Raw genomic sequence first — 16,597 nt, forward strand, 5'->3', positions numbered from 1 at the left:
GAAGATACACTGGCTCAGGACCTGAGGTGACACAGGTGTGTGGCCTCTCCCCTGCCCTGTGTCCATCGCTGTCAGTTCCTGTCTGTCCTGCAGGGACAAAGCTCTCTCTCCCCAAACTTCAGACAGCACACACAGGTCTGCTGGAGTCACTGCACCTGCAGAGGTTCAACAACTAGCAAACTCCCACTGAAGGGGCACTCATCTGCAGGAAATGAGGGCTTGTGACAAGGATCATTGTGCTGTGAGAAATTCCACCTTCCCTTCCAAAGCTGAACATACACTGAAAGGTGGAAGAAATCTCAAATGCATTGGACACCCTCCCCTAAGACTTTCCTGCACCCAGCTCCAACAGACACATTGCCATGCTCAGCTACTGCCTGTTTCAAGGATTTCAAATTCTGCAATTACCCAGATTGTGTTTTTTTCCCAACATGGATATGAAAAACCAAATGCAGGAGCTTGGTAGAGCACTCGTTAGAGCAAACCACTCTCAGCACAGCCCGGCTGCCAAAGCTTGGGAGGGGCCAGTGGAGACATCTGGAGAGGAGAGGGTATCCTGGGTGCAATTAACAGATGTTGGGGGATATGACCCCATTTCAGATAACCTGGAGATTCAGATAATTGGGCCTCAGATAATCAAGGCCACATTGTTAATAGAAAGAGTATCACAACTCCTAACAGCAGCACTCCCCATGTGCCAACACCACCCCTCCTTGCAGGGGAATGCCTGGTGAAATATGAATTAGCTGTTTGATACACGTCCATACTCTCTGTCAGCTGCTGGCTGAGCAGCAAAGCCTGTTTCTGATGCACCACTCTGGCTGGCTGCTTGGGAAATAGGTTAAGGCAGAGATGTGGATTGCAGCCCTGGATGCCTGGGGACAAGGCTGTCTCAGAGCTGACGGGCTAGGTAAGCTCTATTTTGAAAGTGGGTTAATTTAGCTGCCATTCAACTACCATTAAATGATGTAGGTTAATTTTATAGTCAGATAACTATTAAGAAACCAAAACATAAGGCAGGAAATGTCTCTGTGCATACCAGTGAGGAGAGATTTCCTCTGCGCTAATGCATACCCCTCCCCTTCAGCTCAAACCTCTCATCCTTCCATTTCTGCACATTCCTCACATCATCTTTTTTTTTTTTTTAACCCTTGTCATTACACACTCTTGTCCTTCCTCCCTCTCTTAAGAGAGTCTATTCTTCCTCTCAAAAATTCACCTTGATATCCTGGCCCACAATTATTTTTCTCCCTTGTTTATACTGTCACACATCGCAGTGCTCGAGGAAGACTAACAAATCCAAACCACATCTGACCCTGGCAGATGTCCACTAAGAAAGGTTCCATCTTCCCACACACAGCCAGTTTTTGTGCAGCTAAGTGGTAAATTGAAGTAGGGAGCTACACCTTGCTTAGTATGTAACATTCCATCACTACTAATACACCAAGTTTACTTTAGGGGTATTTACTGTATTTAAAGCCTCCTCAATTGGCATTTTACCCTTTGTAAATGGATGCTGCAGTTGAAATGTACTTTATCTCTGTGCGATTTTCCTTTCCACATAATGATTGGTATTGTTTGTTTCTTTATACTGGTGACAAAACCCATCAATTGCTGGTTTGTCAAAAAACAAAAAATAAAATGAAAAAAATCATCAACAACAGCTTATGCCAGCAAAGGAACAGATCCTTTGGAAAAAGCAGAGGTGACTCATCACTCCTCACGCACAGCAAGGAAGAAGCAAGCATCACAGCCCTGCAGATCCCCCCGAGATGCCTCCACAGATGCCTCCCTCTGACTTCTGTGCTTTCCTGGTCCCTCCAGCAGGAAAACGAGTCCCTAACTTTCACAGAGAAAGCCAAAGTGATGATGACCCCTCAGCACATGCTGCCCATCAAACTAATCGCAGAGCTCCTCTACTGCAGACATTTTTCATCATATTACCAGTAAGTGCACTATGCAAGCCCTGAGAGCTCACAGAAATGAACTCACACTTAACCACGCAGCTGTAATGAGACAATAATGCTAACAGGATGTTGGCATTTGCACTGTGCTTTTTATGACCAGAGGAATACAGAACGGGACCGTACCCAGAAATCACAGCTAAACCACCTCTGAAAAATCCTCCTCAAAGCAACTCAAGACATTCAGATAGTGACACCAGAGCCCAAACAATGCACACCATGAGAATTCTGACCCACAGAAGGCTGACTGCCAAATTCCCTGTTGTCCAGCTGAGGCCTTGCTACTCTGATAAATCTTGCAATGGAAGTCCTTTTTTTTGCTCATGAGACATAAAAGAACAGATGAGAAAGCCAAAACCCAACCCCCATCAATCTGCTCTTTGCCAGCACTAAGGCACTAAGGCACTACCTTTGTCACTTTGTTTTTAAGCTTCATAATTATTATTCTATTACAATATTACATTATATAACTATTATTCCAAATTTAATAATATAATTGAGTGCAGAGCATATTTCTTTTAAATCCTGAGTTATGATATTTTTCCTTTTATCAATTAGAAATCCAGTCTACACTCAAAGAAAAGTAAAGACACCAACATAAGGACAGGTATGTGCAAGGTGGCTAGAACTGAAGAGCAGATGAGCGGTCACCTTTACCAAACACACTTGTGTCTGTTAGAAAAAAGCCAATACAGGGCCTGAAACAGGAGCAAAAATCTACCTGCTTTTGAGCATGAGCAGGAATGCTCACTGAGTTACAGCTAGGTAGACCTTTACTGAGCAGTAAGATCAGGCAGGTACCACCATGGCCCGACCAGAACTTAGTTATTAACAACCACACTTCAAGTACCAAGTAAGCTTGTTTAGCTTTTGCATCTTGAGCTGATGTTTGATGGATAGAAACAAGGAAAAAACTTGTAGTTCTGTACAAACAGAGTGTATTTGCTGTGATAGCTTCTTATGCAAGACCAGAAACCTACTGAGTCTTTTTTTACTTTCAAAATAAAATATTTTGTATTAAACGCTTGATAACACCTCATATACAGCTAGTTGCTTTAAAGGCCTGAAAGAAATCTGAGGAAGACACCATGTGTGACCACAGTGCACCTGAAAGCACAAAAAAAATATAATACCACCTTCACCTGAAAGGGGAACGTGGTGGAAATTAGTGGATCCTCCAAGCAACCACCTCAGGTTTAGATTTACAGCAAGAGACCCAGCATAAATATTGGCTGTGTGTATGAAAAAGCCCTTCACATGTGCAGGGAAGCTGTTTGGCTGCTCCTAGTGTCAGGTGTTCCCTACAGTCCCAGAGTAACTCAACAGTTAGTGTTAGGGCCTTCCTCTAAAGCTCAGGGAGAAGAAAGGCTCGGCTTTAAGAAAGGAAACCATAAAAGCCCTTTTCAAAGTTAGGAATGTCATTCCAAATGAGTTAAACAAGCCCCATACTTTAATACCTAGGCAGGAGGGATCTGGGACATGAGACAATGGAATCTTGGTGTACATCAGCAAAAAAAAAACTTCCAAACCTGAGCAGGTGTAACCTATTTAGCACTGTAATTTTTACAGGCAGTTTGCTGCTAATCCTGCACAGACAAACCACTCCTCCTGTCAGCACACGGCCAGCTGATCTGCACCTGGAGCAGGCGCCCAGCAAAGGCAGGCAAGCAAGCTGTGACCAAGCCAGCCCTGGAAACCACAGCCAGGGAGACAAGGCAGGAGCCACACAGCAACAGACCCACTGCAGGCTCGGGCACAGGCAACAGCTGGAGCCTCTGCCCCATCCCTCGTGGTGTCAGTGGGAGGGCTGGGTGGGTTACAGTCCAGGACTCCAGTCAGCTCCTTAGGGGGATGCAGCTGTATTTTCATACAGGCAACTTTTCTATGTTCAGACAGCAGTGATTGTAGTTCTGTGCTCTGAAGTATACCTTAAGCGCTTCTAATTTTAGTTGAGCTTTTAAACAACTCCTGGAAATCTGAGCTGTAGCCATCTCATACGAAAATCTGCCTTTTAGTTAAGTGTGTTGGGAACAGACTCCTGCAGAGCTGCGAGACACCTGCAGAGGAGGAGGCAGCAAGAGAAGATTTTTAGAAGTTCTATTTCAAATGTGATCTGTAATTTTGAAACATTCAAAGTGAAAAACAAGATGCAATTGTTTTGTGTTCCCTCTTCATGATACCAAAAGGGAGCTTTTAAAGATTGTGTTGTCTGCGGTTTTCAAGTAGGTGGGTAAGAAGGAACTTAATTAATTCATAATTCATAGGTGTGAAGTCATTCACATTTCTTTTGATTTTCCTACTAGACAGCTGAGAACACCTTGGATTTCAAGTTACAGAGTCTGCATCAAATGTACCAGATCAGAGGAAACAGCACTCTCACAAACTGGGATCCTTCCAGCACTGTAACATCTACTAAAGTGTCTCAAGAATAATTACATTAAAAAGATCAACTTTCTCTTTAATCTCTTTTCCATCTTCATTGTATCAAAATCCATAATCCTAGATTTACCCTAACACTTCAAGCTCAGTTTTTTGAAATTGCTTTTCATCTGTAGCTCTGTTCCTCTGTGTATGAATCATATTCCTAAACAGGTCCAAGGCTTCCAGTTAAAACCTCCATTCAGCCAGTACCCTTGTTTGGGCATCTGCCAGAGCAGAGGTGGCAGATTAAGAAAATAGTGATTTGCTGAAGTATCTTCCTGAATCAGGATTTAAATCCTCCCCCTCCCCCAGACCCACTTTTGTCTTGCCTCTAGGAAACTAGAGAGCTCAGCATGCTCAGGCAGGAAAGGCGCTGGTGATCTGTCTCACTGCAGACACCACAGCAAGCTCTGCACTGGTGGTGCTTGAGGAGCCACACCACAAGGGCTCAGCTTTGGTTACATGGGAAGGTGAAACTGTCATGCTCAGGAATTCCCTTAATTAAACCAGCTTCATTCACAAATATTAAGCTTATTTCCAGCTCAGATCCTTCAAGCTGAGCTCAGGCAGTTGCCTCTTTACAGATTTAGTTTAAACGCCAAATCTTTCAGGTGCACTTGAAGCTGAAGCTTCCTGCTGTTCCCCTCCCAGCAGCTCTTACTTGCACAGGGGAACAATGAGCAGAGCCTCTCATTCCACACCTGAGGGAGGATCTGCATTGTAGCAAGTGACCCAGGTGTATGTGGAGGTACAGTCCACGGCAATTACACAAAGGATGTTACTTCAGAAGGTGACCAGATATGCTCCTGCAGGTACAAAAGAGGCAGCTGCCTCTTCCAATAACAGACTGAGCAGCTCAAAACCCACCCTGAGTCCAAACAAGCTGAAGGAAATTAGCAGATGACTTTTAAAGCTGCCTAACAGGGCTAATTGTGTTTCTTTTCTACTTTTATAAGAGACAACAGCATGGAAGCTTCTTTCTGGGTCTGGGTGCAACATCTTGTGAAATCTTGTCATGATACAGGAAACAGCTTTTAAAAGAAGAAATCAAGACTGTGTTCATTTAAGTTTGAACAATTTCATCTTAGCAGTGTGAGACCATCAGCAAGTTCTTCAGGAAAAGCAGAAAAACGTGGTATTTCTGATAATCGTAGGACTAAAAGTGTCAATTAAAAATGTTCTGGGACAAGCCTGCACAGTGTAATGCATCCTAAAGAATGGCAGATGGGAATATGGTTCATCACTTTCAAAGGCTATTTTCATAGATTTGACAGATGTATTCAGACAAAAAGAAAAAAAATATGATAAATGATAGTTTACTGCACAAGGCTTTCAAGCTATTTACACATAAAAACTCACTATTCCTGAATAAGTGTAAGATGTAGTCTCTAGTTAAACCAAGTTTTTTACTTAAGAGAAATTTGCCTGGTAAAGCTAAACCAATGACAGCACCCAATTACCATTTTGCTTTGTTTTTAATATCGGCATTAGTATAAAAGAAATAAAATAATTAGTATGTAATATAACAGTTACTTAATGATTTTAAAAAGCAAAAAAGCACTGAAAAATTCAAACCCTAATTTACCTACTTTTCAATAGCACATGCTAAGAAAGGCAGTTTCTCAGGAGGAAAGAAACGTGGGCTAGATACCATGAGCATTACGAATTTTCCTAAAGCTAGGAAATCCCTATGCATCACTCTCAAAATCATCCTAGAACTGAACACAAAGGTTAGCAGAAATGCCTAAACTCACGTGGGTTCCATTATACACCACTTAGTGTAACCTACTTTTTAGTATTCAGCATTTCAGTATCAATAATGCATAACGTCAAAAATCGTTCAACCCAAAGTACAGGCACGAGAAAGTAAACACGGACCTTGGAGAAGGGCTGGCTGCAGTGTGGTGTCACTGCTGGATCTGCCTTGTGCCCCTGTGCAGAGGGACAGCAAGATGGAGCTGCTGGAGCTCTCCCTGTGCTAATGGGGAGCTGAGGACCTGCCCCCTCTGCAGAAGAGCAGAGAAAATAAAGCTGCAGAGAAAATAAAAGCAACACCAGTGTCCTGGTGGGCAGCTAAGCAAGGTGCCTGTGCCTGGTGACGTGTGCCCCAGTACAAAGCTCTGCTGCCCAAACTGGTGCTCTGCCTGCTGCCACCCCTCAGCCCAAAACCGACCCACACGGGCTCTGGCCACGCTTTCACTACCTCCGTGCCTAGCTTGGCTCATTACTGAGTGCTCAGTGAACATCACTACAGCACCTTTTACTTTCCCTCCTGAGAGGTTGCTTGTTCTTCGCTGGATAAATTATTTACCATTAAGGAAATGAAGGTGGCCAATAGGGAAGCACAAATTAAGAGTACGGGAGTTCATGAGACCGGGCTGCTATGAGACAGCGTTTCAGCTTTCACATGTATTCCCTACCCAGCTGCTAAAGCAGCTTTACCGTCAATCCTATTTAGGGCAAGAACCCAACAGAGTATGGAGATTCCAAAGCTCAGTCCTTCAGCCAGAAATTGCTTTACCTTCTATTTTCACTTCCTCCCCTGCTTCTCCCCCCTTGTGATAGTTTCCATCTCATATCCTTGGGCTACTAGGAACAAGCATCAGAAAGCACATTAGGAACAACAGAATTGGAACCCCTTGAAGTTTTTCACAACAAAATTTATTAGAAGAATAGTGGTTTTGAAAAGTCTAGCATCCAGTGAAAACTACCATACACAACGTTACAGCTGGGAATGTGTTTCCAAAATGACATGGTCAAATAATACAATGGAGCCATTAAATCTTACACATGCACAACAAGAGAATTAGCGCTTTGACATACAATGCAAAAAATAAATGGACCACATGAAATAAAAATTTAAAAGTACTTATCACATACATTAAGACACAGCTTATTTAGTCCAGTCAAAAAATCAGAACTGCATTAAAAAAATTAATGTAGTGCAATCAAACCAAAAACCTTAATTTGTGATCATAAGTGCTCTACTACATAAAACATTGATCATAGCAAGGAACAAAAAATTCAAATCACACAGTACAAAAAAAATCTGTAAATAAATATAAACTACAGTACAAGAGAAATATTAAATTATACAATTCCGTCAAACTGTAAACAGTATATTGAAATGAGGTCCATAAGAGTAAAGGGGGGGGTTCCTGTTTTTTTTTCCCATGACACTTGAACTTCTAGAGGTCAGAGAGAAATGCCATTTTCCATACTCTTCAAAGACTATGGGTTACATAAATAGAAAGAGAAGACTTTTTAGATGTAAAGTGTCAAATAATAAAGCAGAGGTGTTGCTGACTTGCGACTGCCAACAGATCACCATGAAGGCAGAACAGCAGATTTTAGTTTCAGGCTTGGCCTCCAGGTGAGCACAGCACAGAAGCTGGCACTGCAGGTGTTCAGTGAACAGTGCTCAGCCTCAGAAAGGAGGCACCTCGTGAGCTCTGGTCCTACCCAGGAGCTGGAAATAATTATGGACAACCTGGACCTCTGCTGATTATCTGACAGGTTTACACGCTTGTCATACAAACACCAACTTTGGCAGAACAATTACTAATAAACTCAAAGCACTCCCGGCCCATTGGTTTCCATCACAGTGGCCAGTGCACAGAATTCTCTAAGGACATTGCATAACTAGAGTGTAGAGGTCAGACAGCCAAGGACCCGTGCTTGAGGTTAGAAGTAGTTATGGTGAGAGAGAAGCAAGAGCCACGTTAAGAAGCTGCCTCTGCTGTTCACAGAAGCAGCTGGGAATGTATTTCATTTTTAGCTGCGCTGGCTAGTAGTGGCATTTTAAAATATATAAGTTTAAGATAACATATATACTATATATGTATATAATATAATACATATTATATAATATACATAGGAATTTCTTACAATACATACCAGGAACCCCCACGCGATCTGCTCAGTAGTAATAACTGAATATACAGAATGCCACTATAAGTGTCTGAGGCACTGTGTGCTGGAGAGTAAATATGCAGCTTTAAAATCCGTTTGGCTGAGTTATACCTGGATACCTGAACTGAGTTTTAAGTTGACATTCATCAAGGATGTGCTATCAGCACGTCAAAAGAAAAGCAAAACAAAATACAAGTCACTGCTAGGTTTAAGAAGAGAGTACAAGTACCTGAATTGAGTGAGGATAGTGTGTAAACTGTCCCTGAGGGTTTTTAAACAGTGTGTGTACAAGTTGGATTCCTAAGAACATTAGTTTAAACTTACACTGCGGACTGATAAAATACCAATGTCTGACAATTTAACAAGTGGAGGTTAAAAAGAGTTATGAGCAAACACTCAAAACATTTTATACATTTTAAAGCAGCAGTAAGCTGCTGTAAGCATACATCCCATCAGTACAAGCAACACGTGGGACTCAGATAAAGGTTTCTATTTGCAAAAAGCCCATCATATATCGATAAGTAAAGAATATTCACCTGCTAAATTAGAATGCACCTAGTTACAGACTAGCAATTCAAGATTAATTTTTTAATCAAATACTTTGCTATACTTTGCTATTACATACTAAAATTCCTTAAGCTCACTAATGCTGGTATTCTAATCTATTTTTTTTAAATGTTCCCCCTTCATTTAAGAAATATACCATTCCACAACTTAAACATTAAGATCCATTTTCAGTCCTCAGATGTAAAAAGCATGTCAATGAGTTTATATTAAAAATTTACACGGTAAAAAGGCTTGAATTTCAGCCAGAGATTCTAAATACTACTCATTCCCTGAAGGCATAAGGGAGAAAGAATCCCTACCCATTTTTCTTGTGATATAGTTTTCAAACTGAACATTAAACAATGGTCCAAAATGGGGTTTTTTTTTTCAGTTTGGGAAACTTCCCTTCCCTACCCATCATCCCAGATTCCCAATGTTAAGCCCTGAAATGGCCTACTGAAATGATCAGTTAAAAATACCAGGCATGTATATATACATCCCCTGCCTGAACTCCAGAATATTTTGATGTACTAGTCTTTAAAAGACAAATTAATATCCCAAGAAACCTTGTGATCTGACCTGACAAGCTGTTCATGATCCTAGATTGTATATTTGAAGTATTTCATAACCTGAAGACCAGATTTAATTAAGACTCTGGCAATGTAACAGAGAAAGTGCTGCAGTTATTTATCCCTTTTCTGGTACTTTAGAATAGGTCAGACAAGTGCTTTTTATAGTTTACATGTTTTCACGCAGGCATAAAAAGTATCTGCAAAACTATTTGAGAAATGTAGCACCAAGTAATTGATAAACTGTTTAAGTAGCTCTAGTAGTATCCTCATTATTTCTGAGTAGGAAAAAAATATTAAGATAAACTGTGCTAGGTGATGATGAGAGAAATTGTTTTTGATGTTAACTTTTCCTGCTCCAGTCAAAATGAAGCCTGTGTCCTAATCCCTGCTCTGTAAGGTAGTTATCACCTTGAGTCCTCCTAAATTATACTTACCAATTCAGTAGAGACAAGCACAGGGGCACCGGTGGGGATGTTGCAGTTTTTAAGAAGGTAAATTAAATGCTCTGGACAGTCTAAAAAAAATCCTCCTTTCTAGTACATCACCCAGGAAAATTGTTTTTGCAGCTGGGCTGAGAGATTTTTGTAAGGATTAAATAAAGCTCTCTTAATATGAAGGTTTTTTAGGAGAATACCTGAATATAGGCATAATTCAGTAGGACATGAGGTCCAAAACTGCTGCTGTAATACTGGTTTAGAGACTTGGCCCCAATCAAAGAAAGAACAGGAAAGAGAGAAAGAGAAAGAGATGGACACTGGAATGCTCTAAGTACTTAACAGCTTTTTCTGGTATACGTGAAGTGGATCTACAGATGATTTGCAGTTTGTAATATCTCTCTGCCTAGTGGTCACCACAGCGCACTGTGTTTATACACTGGATAATCTGAAATGAGTTACTATAGTGGCTACTTTATCTGCTACATTCATCAGAACTGCATACAACTAGCAGTGCAGATTTTCAGGTTTCTGAAGGTTCCAATTACTGAATTTTCAATACAATTCAAGATCAAGTAGAAACCTTTATAGTACCAAAACAAGTCTCAAAATTATTTTCTTACAGCTTTCTAAAACAATATAAGCCAACATTATGTACTGATGCCAAGAAAAAGCAACATTGACCTAGACTGAAATTACATTTAGTTTCTGAAACATTTGTGGGGAATACCTAGAGGTTTCTGATCCTCATGAAAATGAGGGAAACAACCCTTCCCATCCTACTTCTAACATTTGGCAGAGAATTTAAGCTATTTAAAATATTGTGACAAATCTTTCAGTAAGGTTAATAATTTCACCTTCGTAAGATTTTGGACTGCAATAAGAGTATGCATTCTTATACTGAAGAGTTCAAATTTTGTCTTCACTGAAGAAAGAGGTCTTCACATTACAGATGCAGCCATACTGTTTTTGAGAAAAAAAGGGAACAGTAGAGTGCTCCCTTCACTCCTTGGACACTGTGTTCTTCTCCTAAGACTCAAGGACATCTTAAGAGCATTACTTGAAAGTAAACTGGAAAGAAACACATGGCAATTCCAGTTTTGACTGTATAACAATTGTTGCAGATGATACAAAAAGCAATTCAATCAGAACTAAAAAGTTGTTTCACCAAGCTTACTCAACCCTAAAGCCCCTAAATCACTTTGCCAGCTCCCATGAATTTCCAGGGAAAGGCAATGTACTCTTGAGTACTCATGAAAGAAATATTTAGATGCAAATGCTGGCCTGCCACGAGACAAAGCACAGACTATTCCTTGTCTGCTCTTACCCAGTCTAAACACAAATGCAGTTACATCCTGTGTTTAGGAATATCCTCCAGTGGTGGAAAAGTTCTGCAAAAAAGGTTGTGCAGGAGTTGCAAGAGAACACAGAAGCTGAACGTGTTCCATTACTGAAGGCATTTTTCTATCTGTACCCCTGAATTGTTAAAAATATTTTTTCTCCAACTGCCAAAAAAGTTCAGAGTTTGAATTCAGGTCTAGCAGTAGGGTTGGTAATGCAAACATCAAGTTATGAGTTCTGCAACAAAAAAGAAAGTAAAGGCATACCTGTATTGCTTATGCAGCAACTTCTCCTGTGCAACAAGGAAAAAATGAGAAATTCTAAAGGAAACTGTCTTGAACCTTTAGAAAAAAAATCAGGGAATGACTGGAAAATAAATAATCTTTAGACAGAAATAAAAATGAGTCCAGAAACGTGTCCCTACAATATCTAACTGGAAACGTTCAACTCTATAGCTGTACTCAAGCATTACAGCCACAATAATGCCTACAACACTGTGGAATGAGGATCCAGCTGGCTGAAAGTGAGGTAATAGTTTGTAATAGGTCAGAGTTCTAAAAAAGCACTTTTACATCTTACAAATCCAAATGAAAAAAAAGAAAAAGGACACATTTCATACATGTTGGGCTTTCCCACCAGAACTGTACGATAATTAACTCCACACCAGGACCCCTACCACACTAAGCCTTACTCATCTTCAATTATATGCTGCAGCAAAGATTTACCAAGCGACACCTAAACTTCAGTACAATATGAAACTTCGATTCTTAAAACTTTATACACACAAAATATAAAATTACTTTTCTAGGATGGGGTAGGGGAGGGGGATTCTCCTTCATGGTACTTGGACTGAAAAACTAGTTTTCAGAGACTGCCACAAATATAATTCACAGTTTCTTGCTGTCAGGCTTTTTCAGCTACATCAACGTAGTACACAACAATACTGTTAAGTCCAATAACTACATTGGATGGACATTCTCGGGAATAAGAGAAAACTAGTGACAAAAAATACCCGAAAGGTCTCCTCCTAACAACGTCTCGATTTTTACAGGGTTGCAGTTTGTCTATGTTACACGTTAATGCGATCTCACAAGAGCAGCAGGAGAAGGCTTAAAAACCTTTCTCCTGTCCAAGTGATCCAAGTAACATAAGCATCCACTTACCAGAAATAAGATGAGAAACAAGGCTTTTGTTACAAAGACCGCAGTGAACCACACCTTCCCACACCAAAATATGGTCAACCAGGGATTTTGGCCATGCAAACTGCTGGTCAGCAGAAAATTAAGCATGCTAATGGACAAACATTAATTCCAATCATATATTTAAAATGATCCCAAATACTACTAGTTAGCTACACTGAAAGCGCCTGCAAAATATATGTAGTGAAAAATGAAACAAAATATTAGTGATCACTGCAGCACTTAGAGTGATACTAGTCTTAAGTGATGAATCACCTCAGAGAAAATATGTTAGATGGGATTTTGAAACAAAAAAGTAACATTAAAAGGTGCACCTGAATATTACAGACTAAATTTACAAAACCTACAATAAGGTAAAATATATATCTTTTGAATATTCAGCAGCTTTTTTTTAAATTTGTTTTTATTTTTTGAGAGGCTCATGAAATTTTAAAAAGGGACCACTAACTAATCTCAACCATGCTTCACAAAACAATAATGGCTATTTCATATTGCAGTTACCAATGTAATGCAATTAGTGCTTAAAAAATAATCTACACTTTTTCTTTTTTTTCCTTTTTAAACAGAGACCTTTGGAGGAAATATGGTTGTTCAAAAGCTTCTCGAAAAAGAAAGATTACCTGAATATTAAGTTATCACAGATCAAGTGTTGTGTTTAAAAGCTTTGCAGTTATGAGTATTACAATCTTCAGGTCTCAGGACATTTAAACTGAGAAAGTTACGTGTTTGGTTTGTTGTTGTTTTTTTTTTTCTTTAAATCCACTTCCTAACCAAAGCAAATAAAGAGTACTCAACTTCTCACTATCTATTTACAATTCTTAGCCTACAGTCTGAAATGACAAGACAAATTCTCTTTTAAAACTGCAGCATTAAAGGGTAGGCACACCATTCTTCTGCTGCACGATTGTCACCCACTTAAACATACACATACAAAATATTTAGGTTAGTAAAATGAGCACTCCACGTACACTACAGTGACAAGTTTTATAAAACTCAACTCATGTTTCTTAAATAAGGACAACTGCAAAAGGTTAAACCTCTCTCAAGAGTAAAACTGTGTTACTTTTTAAACTTGCAACAAACTTTCTACCATAACCTCCAACAGCAGATGAAACCACACCTCAAACTGCGCCTTTATTGCAATCACCAGCTAAACTGGAATGTATTGCAGAGTTTATAAACTGCTACTGAGCTTAAACTGCTTTAAATGCCAAGATGACAACTAGAAAGCTACAAGGAACCAGGATTTTGAGGACTAAAATATATTAAGTAAACAAAAATAAAGTATACTTGGGGCCAAATGCCCAGTCCATTTCAAGAATGAGCAGTGCATATTTAAAACAACAGCAATGGTGTGCCTAACCTTTGAAAATATGAAGTTGCTGGGGAGGGGGAGAGGCTAAAAGAATCAATTGTTCCAGAAGTCATTCAGCATCCCTAGGGTTACCTAGGCCACCCTCCCATGAACTTTGAGAGACCACTTTCACTGACATCACTTAATGCTCTCACACAAAAACTCCAATGCTTCTTTTGGTTGTGCAAATGGGAAAAAAAATGGTAATTCTATCTACCTTTTGCACAGATTAAGACCAAATTGCTTCTACCTGAAGAACCAGCAATTACGATTTGGTCATGTTGTGGTAAGTCCAGTAAGTTCCACTTAGTTACTGACCACTCCCGCAGAAAGTATCAAAGATAAAAGTTCAGTACAAAACTTATCCTGGATCTCCATATAAGCATAAAGATACCACCATACTGAAAAAAAACCCAGATTTGTGGTTTAAGGAGTGCTTTTTTTTATGGTGTTTAAATGCTTATTCTAGCATGTGCTAAACCACTATCAAAATAGATTAAATAAAAACAACAACAAAAAAGCAGGACTTAATTCCTGCTACTGGCAACTGTAATATTTAAAAAGGAAACACCCATTCATTGAGTGTTCGACCCTGACAGTATTACAGATAGATATGATGCAGAGCCTGAATTAGATCAGGCTACCAGTGTTTTACTTCTTCCCTGAACATTAACAAGCTCCTTCACTAATGTGGATATTTGGGCAGACTACTGAGGTTGTAACGTTTGAGATCACCATTTTGTGGGCTATTTTTTTTTCCTTTTTTTTTTTTTTCTTTTTTTTTCCCAGTATCACAGTAGTTTGTTACACAAATCCCCCATCCCTGGATTAGAGTCATTTAAACTAGCTGTTGGGACCACATACATTAGTAAACTCAGAACCAAGTCTGTAAAAAGTGTAAAGGTCACAAAGAACCATAGTTCTGGTATAATGAGGCATACCCTAATATATCATTTAGTGTACCCTGACTGCTCCTGACTGTGAGAAGCTTGTCTTCCGTGAGATAAGGCTACATCCTCAAGCAGGTGAGTCTAAATATCACCCTTCAAAAACACCAAATAAAATTACAGCGAAGGTAGTGTTATAAATAATTAACTGACATTTTCTGAAGGTAGTGTATGTAAGTTTTCCCTCCCCTCCCCTCCGGGTGAGCACTAAGCAGACAGCAAATGGTAAGTACAGTTAATTTAGAAAGAAAACAGTGGAGAGCCTAATTAGACCCAATTGATTATCTATCTAGTTGACAAATCTGAGTTCCAGAGAGGTACCATTCCTAAATAATTTGATTTAGCTCAAACCTTTCAATCAACTGGATCAACAAAAAATAAGAAGGGAAAAAAGATTTCTGAAACATTTTTGAAGAATGACAGTCTGATTTTCATTTGAAAATTGCCTGGTTTTAGGAGAGTGTCAGTTTAACAAAGTGGACTTCTTTCTATAAAGGCAGATATGAAAAATCCAACATCAGAAGTTCAGGCAGGCTCTACAGGCAAGACGTCCACTTCTACAGATCTGCATTCTTTGTGAGGTAACTCAATTCTCTATTACAGAGAAACATGCAAAAGGCAAAAGAAAAAAAAGGAACAAAGAAAGAAAGAGGGCAGTGGGCAGGTGAAAGAGGGGAAGTGTGCCATACTAGGCCAGAAAAATTTACAAATGTGACATTCAGAGCACATCTTTCACCTGTGTTCACATAAGTCTATGCTAAACTGCAAAGGAAAGAGCATTGCAGTAAACAGGAGACTCAGGTGCGCTCAGTGATGGTTGAACTATGCAGTAGTGCTCACCCAGTTTGCAAAGTAATTGGCACTCTACAACATCCCTATTCATCCTTCAATTCATTCGCACTTTGTGCTGCTTCTCCCTGGGGATCTAATTCAATCTTTACTGAAACATCCTGCCCCTCCGACCTCATTAATTTCATTTTTTTCTTTGGAGGGTTTTTCAAAGTGCCCAGCCTCTCTTTAACTTTGTACTCCAGTGTACTGTGGGGGATCCCATAAATACTCTGAGCTTTGGAAACACTCATTTTCCCGCTCATAACCACAGAGATTGCTTCCTCCAGTATCTCGCTGTTGTACTGTCTGTATCTCCCTCTTTTCTTCCTAGGTTGCTTGGAGCCAGGATCTCCCTCTTGATCTGAGGTGGGATATGGCTGTCCAGAGGTAGACTGCTCAGCATCTGAGCCCCAGGAATCTGGTCCAGCATCCAGCAAACTTCTCCTATTTTGTTTTGGAAGGATAGCCCTTAACTTTTTGCTAAGCGCGCTCTCCGTTTGTGAACCCATTACCAAAGAGCTATAGCTGAACTGGTCACCAGTGCGGGACTCCCATGAAAGGTCCATGCCTCGAACTTGTGGTATCTTTAAATCCACAGGAGATGAATGGCTCACGTCCTTTTTCCCATCCTGTTTAGTTTGAAGTGCCATTTTTTGAAAGGCAGAGTTTTCTGTAAGAAAAGGAAGGTCACTGATGTTGCTGAGTGCACCATTTCCCCTGAATTTCATGCGGCTGAAATTGAATTCGTAGTGTGGTTTTGCCCAAGAAGCCTCCCTGGATAATATTAAGTGCTGTCCATGATTCTGTAGTCCAGATGGCCCATGGCTGGCAGCCGTAGAAAACTGGTTTCTGCTCAGCAGTTCTTCACTAATCTGGAGTGATCGAGCCAGCGGTACTTTAAGAGATGTGGAGTGGCCATAACCTTCCCTGGTTCCATCCTGCAAGCTTCTTGGAGGTACCCCATCACCACTCTGTAGTCCCTCCGGATGGTGCTGGCTGGGTCTCCCAGGTCGCCTAATTGGATGGAAGGAAACTGATGTGAGCAGGACTTGCACAGGTAGGGAGGGATGGGTGAG

At 40.2% G+C, this 16,597-nt stretch overlaps 1 protein-coding gene across 21 annotated transcripts in view; it reads right to left on the reverse strand.

Annotated features, from left to right (window-relative positions):
• The window catches only part of LCOR (ligand dependent nuclear receptor corepressor), an 83,825-nt gene that overhangs the window by 12,551 nt on the left and 54,677 nt on the right, over window positions 1-16,597 (reverse strand). Inside the window, exon 7 of one of the 21 annotated variants that reach the window (XR_010367477.1) lies at window positions 3,893-4,021. The exons of 19 other annotated variants lie outside the window; for them this stretch is intronic. Coding sequence is in view for 1 of the 2 variants with exons in the window: in XM_064431076.1 (XP_064287146.1) it covers window positions 15,566-16,535 (970 nt within the window). In the remaining variant the exon portion in view is untranslated. Of the gene's footprint in view, window positions 1-3,892; window positions 4,022-7,024; window positions 16,536-16,597 lie in introns of those variants that run through there. One more of the 21 variants, XM_064431076.1, reaches the window with a different exon arrangement.

This window comes from Passer domesticus, chromosome 8, assembly GCF_036417665.1.
Source record: "Passer domesticus isolate bPasDom1 chromosome 8, bPasDom1.hap1, whole genome shotgun sequence".
Classification (NCBI taxonomy): Eukaryota; Metazoa; Chordata; class Aves; order Passeriformes; family Passeridae; genus Passer; species Passer domesticus.